The sequence below is a fragment of the Bos indicus genome, chromosome 23, assembly GCF_029378745.1.
Source record: "Bos indicus isolate NIAB-ARS_2022 breed Sahiwal x Tharparkar chromosome 23, NIAB-ARS_B.indTharparkar_mat_pri_1.0, whole genome shotgun sequence".
Classification (NCBI taxonomy): Eukaryota; Metazoa; Chordata; class Mammalia; order Artiodactyla; family Bovidae; genus Bos; species Bos indicus.
Window position 1 is genome coordinate 46191824 of NC_091782.1, and position 8445 is coordinate 46200268.

Sequence of the window (8445 nt, forward strand, 5' to 3'; positions counted from 1 at the left end):
CAGGCCAAGCCAAGTTAATGGATGAAGTCCCTGGAGAGTCTGCAGGTGTGAGGAAGCAGAGAGCAGCTATGTAGGAAAAGAGAGGTGTGAAAGCTGAATTTTTGTTTGGTGTTTAGCTAAATGCAATGGCAACCCAGTACATTTGCCTGGAAAATTCCATGGACTGAGGAGCCTGGTAGGCTACAGTCCATGGGTGCGCAAAGAGTAGGACACGACTGAGCGGCTTCACAAATGCAATCAAAAAGCAACTTTTAAGATATAAATCAAATTCTTGTTGTCATTAGCTAAGATCCTTTTTTCTTCTGATTGTCACCTTTCCAAGAAACCATCTTTACTCATTCCCCTTTTTGAATCTTATCACTGTGGCTCACCTCTCAGAAATTTCAGAGATGATTCAGAATCAGTACAGTAGGGAAAAAAAATATTTATTTTCTAAGGTCATTACCTTGACAGGCAAAACAAAGCATATTTTCAATTTCATTCAGAAATACATTAAAAAAATACATAGACCAATATGGCCTGCCCAAACGCATATTTAACATGGTAAATATAAGGAATAAACTGTTTGAATATAAATATCTATAAAAATATAAGTACATCAAAACGTAATCCAACCTCTTCCATGAGCCAATAAAGGAAAATAATTTTACTGCTTTAAAGCATCACCAATGTTCACCCTTCAATATCTCTCCACAACAACCCTACACCATTGTGTTTCCAAAAATCAAGGTAAGTGAGGGAAACTCCTGATTCAACTGATCTTTTCATTTTTCCTTAGGGAACAGAGCTAGTAGATGACCATGAAAACGTTATATCTACTATTGATGCATTAGACAGACTTCCACGAGGCTAGGAACTAGGATGGGGTTTTTTTGCGGGGGAAGAGTTTGGGAGGCAATAATTAAAGGTGGGAAATGCTTTGTCAGAGTGCAATACAGATGAGGTAGTCTCCTATGCATGAAACTCATTCTGATTTTCAGTAGTAACAGTTTCTTTCAGTTTTGCATTTTATGAATTAGAAAAACAGGCCTTTTTTTTTCATTTTTACTCGAGTGTTTGTCCTTCGAGTGTTTTCAATTTGTGCATTCCTTAGAAAAATCTTCACGGGGCTTTGGAGTTTCTCCCTGAAATGTGCCAGGCGCCTGAGTGAGACACAAACACTCCCTTTGGACCCTCTTGGAAACTCCGTCCACAAGTGGAATCTCCTCTCCTCCTCCGGCAGGAGGAGGAATCCCAATTTGCAGGTCACTGGGTCTCTTTGCCTTCTTTGCGGGGCCCATTGCCACCCCCATAGAAGAGAGACGGATGAAAACAGCTCGGATGGAGACAAGACTGGCTGGGGGCGCTCCTTAACCTTTCCTGGAATGCTTGCACCCAGGGTGCTGGTCCCCTGCCAGTCTGGAACAAGAAATCGTCTGACCAGGCAAGACGCATTTGCCTCGATCCCAGCCCCGTGGGCAGCGCACAGAGTCAGGCCCAGGGCTCTCTGTGGACGAGGAGCTTCAGACAGGCCCCAAAAACCTGCCCTCAGTGAGCACGATTGTAGATCACTTTCTTATCTCTGTAGAGCTGGGCTTTCAGCTTGGCAACACGAAAAGATGTTTTGATGCTGTTGCTGATGGCCTCCAACCTATTAAAACCAGACAAGAGAAAACAAATTTTTTTTTTTTTGAAAAAATTATTCTTGGGCAAAAGAAACATCTAAAATTAGAATCTGGCACAAACAAATCTAAATCTGGATCCTCAACTTTCACCCTCAACCACGACCACGTGCTTCTCTACTAACCTCAAATGAAAATAAACTGCCTCTGATGCCTAGGGTGAGGCAGGGTTCAGTGAGCAAGGAGAGGGGTGACGTGGTCATATCTACAGCAGCTGGGAATTAAAGAAATTTTAAAGCACGATTTTAAGGTAGACTAGAGATACTTTCTTCTCTTTTTTTAGCCCTATTCCAAGCACTGTTCCAACTTTGGTGGGATTGTATGGAGACACTTACTCAGCAAAGGTTTCAAATTCTCAATCATGTGAGGAATTGAAGCGGGCTTCGAGGGGGAAAGGAATTCAAAACAAGAAGGCCTACAGGCAGGACCCCAAAGCAAATGTCTTATGGCAATTAAAAACTATCATTTTTGCAGGCTTAATGTTTTCTTTGGGTGGGAAGAACAGTAACATTGATTTAATAGTTGATGTAATAGAAACTAATAGAAAAAAATAATTTCCAAGTCAGTTCAGAAACAGTGGTTTACATAATCTTGCCATCTGGAGAAGCGCTGTGCTGTGCTCAGTCATGTCCGACTCTTTGCGACCCGGTGGACTGTAGCCCGCCAGGCTCCTCTGTCCATGGGGATTCTCCAGGCAAGAGTAGTGGAGTGGGTAGCCATGCCCTTCTCCAGGAGATCTTCCCAACCCAGGGACTGAACCCAGATCTCCCACATTGCAGGTGGATTCTTTACCATCTGAGTCACCAGGGAAGCCCAGGAATACTGGAATGGGTAGCCTATCTTTTCTCCAGGGGATCTTCCCGACCCAGGAATTGAACCCGGGTCTCCTGCATGGTAGGCGGATTCTTTACCAGCTGGGCTACCAGGGAAGCCTGGAGGAGCACTAGTGGCCTGAGTTCATAAATATGGAGACTTTAAGGTCACATGGGAAGCACTGAGCTTGGCCCCAGACAGTAGTAAACAACTCAGAAGTCGTCCATGACCTCCTGGCCTGTGCTCAGAACACTTGGCTCCTAGAACTTCTTGCCACTGGATTTCTAGGAAAAAAATGCCTCTGATCATGAGAGGGAATCAGACTATAGGACAGATCTGAAAGCAGGCTTCCTCCCCGCAGCTTGTGAATTTCAAGATGCTTAGGTTGTGGAAGGTTTATCCCTATAGAGCCCCTCAGAGCAACCCTGGGGTGTTATTAATCCAGATCCCAGCTCATGACTGATTAAAAAAATAAGAAAGCTGTTGAGAATGACATTGAATCTCCACCGAATGCATTTCCCTATTAAAAAAGTAAATAAATAAACCTGAAAAATGACATGTTCTAACTCTCACCAACCCTATTTAATGACTTTATTTTCCCTTTGGCCATTTGAATAACTGCTATGTTTTTGACGAATTTGATTATACATGATTAAAAAAAATAAATTTTCCCTGAAATGATTTTTAATTTCTCAGGGAAAGCTGTAAATATATTGACTCAGAGATGCAAAAACTAGATGTGACCAAATGACAGAGGTGTCCCTAAACAGATTTTTGTTTGGATGAGTGGTGTGTGTGCTAAAGGGCAGCAGACTGAATTATGTAAACCACTGTTTCTGAACCGACTGGGAAATTATTATTATTTTTCTCTTAGTTTCCATTACATCAAAAAAACTTTTGAGAAGGATTCTTTGGCTCTTTTAAGTCTAAAGAACACAGAGATTTCCCTTTCCTCCCTTCGCTTTATATTGTCTTCTAAGCCTTTCTCCCACAGAGGTAAGAATGACTGGAGACTGTTTATAGGTAAAGGGGACCAGCTGTTCATAAGAGTCTCTTACCTTCTTGTTTTCCTTCTGGCCACGAGCTGCTGATGAAGACACTTCTCTCCTAGCTTAGAACAGTCTTTCCCTCTCTTTTGGTTGTTCCAGGCTTTCTCCATGGAGTCTTGGTCCCTGTTAAAATACAGGTAGGGAGGACATTTCAGCAACAGGAAGGCTGGTTGTTCTCAGCATCTCTGTTGCTTTCTTCAAAGCAAGAAGACGGCATCACGAGAGGAAGAAGGTCAGGAGGCCAAAAAGCTGATCAAAAACAAAGGTGTTTCTACTCACCTGAGTTCTTTTCCTGCTTGGCAAAAATTCCAGCATTTCTTGTCTGTCTGGCTAGCACACTGGCATCTCTTCCTGTGGACTGTCGCCTTTGTAGGAAAGAAGTCCTTTAAGGAGCGCTTGGACCTAGAAGGGCTTCCGAGTCCATACGGAACAACGTGCCTATTATGGAAAGAGAGAAACAGACGATATGAGCATAATTAATCCTCTCCAAAGGCTGCATTCTTTGGGGCCAACCGCCTTCCATTAAAACAGAAGGAGAGCATGCCGCAGCAATTGGTAGCGAAACTTAGAGTCAAAAGCGGTAACAGTCAGGACCATGTGCCCATCAATGGCCCTGAGGGTGTGGACCCAACCGGGAGAAAATCGCGTTCTCTAAGTCAATGACATTGCATGTCAACTCGACAGAGTTCAGTTTCTTCTTGACACAGCAGCCTTGCTTTTTGGCCAAAACTATGACATTTCTGCTTTGGTATCTGTTTCATATTTTCTTCCTTTTCTCTCTACTTAGTTAACAGCTCTTGGCAGGTGGGGGACTTCCATGCAAAACCATGACTCATATGATTTTGAAAACTGATTTTTCAACTCAAGTGATACGTGGATATGCTAAAAGGGGCCCCCAGGGAGGCTGGACAAAACAGGCCACCTGGAGCGCGGCTCGTGCCATATTTGCACACCTCCGCTGATTTTGGTGATAATCATGTGGCTATAGAAGGACTCTTTGCCAGAAGGCTCTCCAGTAATTTCCAACGTGTTCATTATGATTCTCACCCGAGGAGTAAAGTCCTCCCCTTGGGACTGTCACCTTGCTAAATATTAGGCCTGCCATGGGTTTTGTTTGGTTTGCCTTGATTTTGTTTGGATTTTGGTCATCCTCGCTATAACAGGACTCTGCAGGTACAATCAGTGCCTTTTTGTTTACAATTCTTTCTGATGAATGAATTACTTTGCAGGAAGTAAGGGGGAGAAACTGCTCTCTTCACTCTGGAGGCAGAAGAGAAATCTGATCAGGGTATTCCTACTGCTGTCATGAAATAGGCTTTTCCAAAGGGCAAGGACAAAGGAGTCGGGACACTCAAGTTCCAGGTCTCACTCTGCACAAACTCAACCTTGCAAATTCAACAATCTGGGTCTTAGTTTTCTCCAAAAGTAAAATGAGGAGACAGCCTGTAAGTCTCTGTCATCACTTCTGCCTCTTAAGTCTCTACGCTCCCATGAGAAGCACAGGTTAGACGAACCCACAGATGACCTCAGCAGTGGCTTCTCAACCCAGAGAATTCGAGAACATTCACCCCTAGGCCCAATACAAAGATCTTCCCCCAACCCCCGAGATGCCTGACACCCTCTGGAGGGGCATTTTGCCCACGGAGGCACTTTCCTGTGGTCAGCTGTGCTACCTTCAGAGACCATGCCAGACAATAACCAGAGAAACTGGGGCTCCGGTCTCCCGTGGAGCCAGAGGGGAGAAAGCCTAGAGTAAGGATGCCCTCTAGAGACTCACTCTGGAGTGTTGACCCAGATGATGTCCAGATGGCAGAAGTAGACACACTCTTTATCCATCAGGGAAGAGCAGGAGCAGCGCTTGGACCGGCGGGGCCTCCAGGGCGTGGCGGGAGCCGGCTTCTCCCCGCCATCCTCTGCTCCCGCGCTGAGCTCGGTGCCCAGGACCGCTGGGGAGAGAGAGACATCAGGTCAGAGGGAGGTGTCTGCTCCAAGGCCCGGAGGCACACGGCCACGGCGTGGATGCCAGACCCAGCAGAGCAGGTAAAAGCAGATGAAGCACACCACCAGCCTCCGGCAAGAAACACAGAGGAAAAAGGATGATTTTTTCCCCCTCTCCTTAACATGACTTCACCTGTGTCGCCACTGGCTTATCCGCCTTCAGAGAGATTAAACAAGTGCAGGGGAAACCACCACCTGAAAAGGGAGTTGCCAGCCCCACGAAGGACGCAGCCTTCAAGGAAATACTTAGAAACACTGCTTAGGAGACATTTAGGTTGGCTTCTACATGGAACCGAGCGCAGCCTACCGTGGCTTAAAATGGGCTGATGACCAAAACAACCTCAAACTAAGTAAGTCATACTGTCTTTCCCTAGACTCCGAGCCACTTCCCCAGGCGGGATGACCTTTCATTCAGTACCACTGCTTCCCACCTTGTGTTAAGGCAGGGAGTAGCTCAGAAGAGTAGCACCTCTAGAACTTAGGTGGAAATCCAGAGCTTCGGGGAGGTGATTGGAAAGAGAGAAGTCAGTTGAACAGGCGAACCCCAGACTGAAGGGATCACCAAGCAGCCGCTCTTGGAACCCAGACAAGGTTCTGTGGGCTTTGGATTCTAAATCCCGGGAACTGGAGGGCGTGCGTGGGATCTACCAGCTCCCCCTTCCTCACGGCAGCCTTGTCTCCTCTTACTGACAAGTTAGCCCTGCAGCTTATCTGCCCAATTTTGTACATTTCAAATGATCAGACACATTCCAGGATTTTCATTCCCTTGACATCCTTTTCTCTTCAGTCGGGGTCACGAAAAGACAAAAAAAGTGCATTGACCCTAGAAAGAGAGAAACGGGCAGATGCGCACACACTATCTAAATCCCTTGGTAGCCGAGATTTATTCTAGCTCCCCTCCCAGGACAGGTGAATAACACTGGAAATGGAGCTCACACTGTTGTGAGTGCCAAAAACCTGCCAAAAGAAACCCACAGTCAATAATGACAAATTTTAAAGAAAACATCTGCTTCGCCCTGAAACTGCCTGAAGGGTTTTTTCCCCAGACTGTTCTGCAGGTGATTTTAATGTGCATAAACTGCTTGAATGACTTGAATAAAATTCCTTGGCTTCGAGTTGAAAAGTATGAATATTTTACACATTAACACACTATTAAAACAGTATTTGAATAAGATATAAATACCTATATGTCCTTTTACCTGTCTGAACAGAAAGATTGCAAACACACATTTAGCTAAATTACATCTTGTCTTTAAGTCATATTTTTAAAAGCCAAGAAACACACTAGGCAATAATAATCATGTCACTTTAATGCTAGAGGAGCAATGGTCTTACACAGAGGATTCCACCCCCCCACTGCTAGAAAACTTCAGCAGCTCTGAGCACTAACCCCCCTACACTTGATTTCTGAGCGGCAGTCATAAAAACGCAGTGGGAGAAACAGAAGCAAGAAAAGCATTAAGGTGGAAAAAAAGACCACAGTATTCAAGGATTTTACAAGTCACCGTGCCTACCTGCTTCTGGAGCTCCTTGGAAAGCCACAAACAGCAGAGCGAAAATCATGGGGAAATAATCCATTCTGGGGAGGGGAGCGGATTAAAGGAAGGATTCAAAATCTTTCCCCCTGCAAACTAAACTCGAAGGGAATAAAAAAAGAAAAAGTGCAGGAAAAAAAAAAATCAGCTTCAGTTCTTTCCAAGCGCTTCGGGTTCTCCGGATCTCAAAATGGTACTTCGGCCTGATTGCTGTTTAACGGGGAGAAAAAAAAGAAGTCTCTGCTCTGCGGAGAGGCAGAGCGAGCGGTCCCAGGACGCACGCGGCGGCGGCAGCGGCGGCGGCGGCGCGCGGACCCTGGAGGCGCCGGTCCCAGCGCGGAGGCAGGAGCGCGTCTGACCTGGACAGCTCTCGGCCGGCTTTTTATATTGAACCCCTATAGAGTGGGGGTAAACAGCTCCGATTTTATTCCAGCCCCCAGACAATGTTATTGTGTCATTAGTCACCACCAGGCAACGTGCAGCCGGAGATAAGGCCGGGCTCTAGAGGAAATCACTGCTAACTTCAGAGGCAGACGCCGTCTGACAATTCAGGGGCAGGGCTAAGAAAAAGAAAATACCCATTAGAGAGGGACCTTTGGTAAACCTGCCCGTGCGGCGCGCAGCCGTCTGCTTCCCCTTTGCAAGCTGCCAGCCCCGGAGTTCAAGAATCAGAAGAGGGACTCCAGAAAAGTCATACCATTGGTATGAAAAGTATGAGCTCCAGTTTAAATAGATTGTATTGTTGTGTCCGGGGGGGGGGGGGGGGATTTTTTTTTTTAATTGTTGTTCGCTTCACTTGCCTTTTATGTCTCTCTGATTCCTTAGTGCTGATCAGACAGGGGGACTCTCTCCCTCCATCCCCTCTCCCCACCGACTCGGGGTCAGTTTATCTTGGCAGATAGATCCACACACTTTTCTCTGAATTCTGATCCTCCTCCCCTCAAGTTCTTTGCGTCCACAGTGGGAAAGATTGGAGAAAGATTGTCAAGGAAAGAAAGTTTAAAAGAAAGAAAGAATCCTTTTAGGCACATACCCAATCCTTTCAGGATTGCTGATTAGAAACGCCCCCCCCCCCCCCATGAACTTTTTATTTTTGTATTCTCCCCCTCTTCGCTTCCCCGGGTCCCCTCCACCTTGGAGGGGGTGGGGCACCAATCTTAAGAAATAGGCAGAGAGGAACGCCAGGGGGAGACGGAGAGCTACAGGGGCGGATGTTCAGGCCAAAAAGGCACAGCCTCGGCTTCCAAATAAGTAACAGAAAGCAAGGCAGCCACCTGAGGAGGGAGCTTAGGAAGGGAAGGGCTGACGCCTGACGCAGAAAGCAGGCTGCCCCTCGGAAGAGTCTACGCACTCTCTACCTCGGGACATCTTTTCTGGATCTTTGTTTTC

At 46.1% G+C, this 8445-nt stretch overlaps 1 protein-coding gene across 1 annotated transcript; it reads right to left on the bottom strand.

Moving 5' to 3' along the window:
* Window positions 1-406: 406 nt before the first annotated feature.
* Window positions 407-7680, bottom strand: EDN1 (endothelin 1). Its single transcript, XM_019986317.2, has 5 exons — window positions 7036-7680; window positions 5301-5469; window positions 3803-3961; window positions 3533-3646; window positions 407-1630 (listed from the first exon to the last, which is right to left on the bottom strand). The coding sequence occupies exons 1-5, from the start codon at window positions 7097-7099 to the stop codon at window positions 1528-1530; spliced, it is 609 nt and encodes a 202-aa protein (XP_019841876.2). The 5' UTR covers window positions 7100-7680; the 3' UTR covers window positions 407-1527.
* Between the last annotated feature and the right edge of the window lie 765 nt (window positions 7681-8445).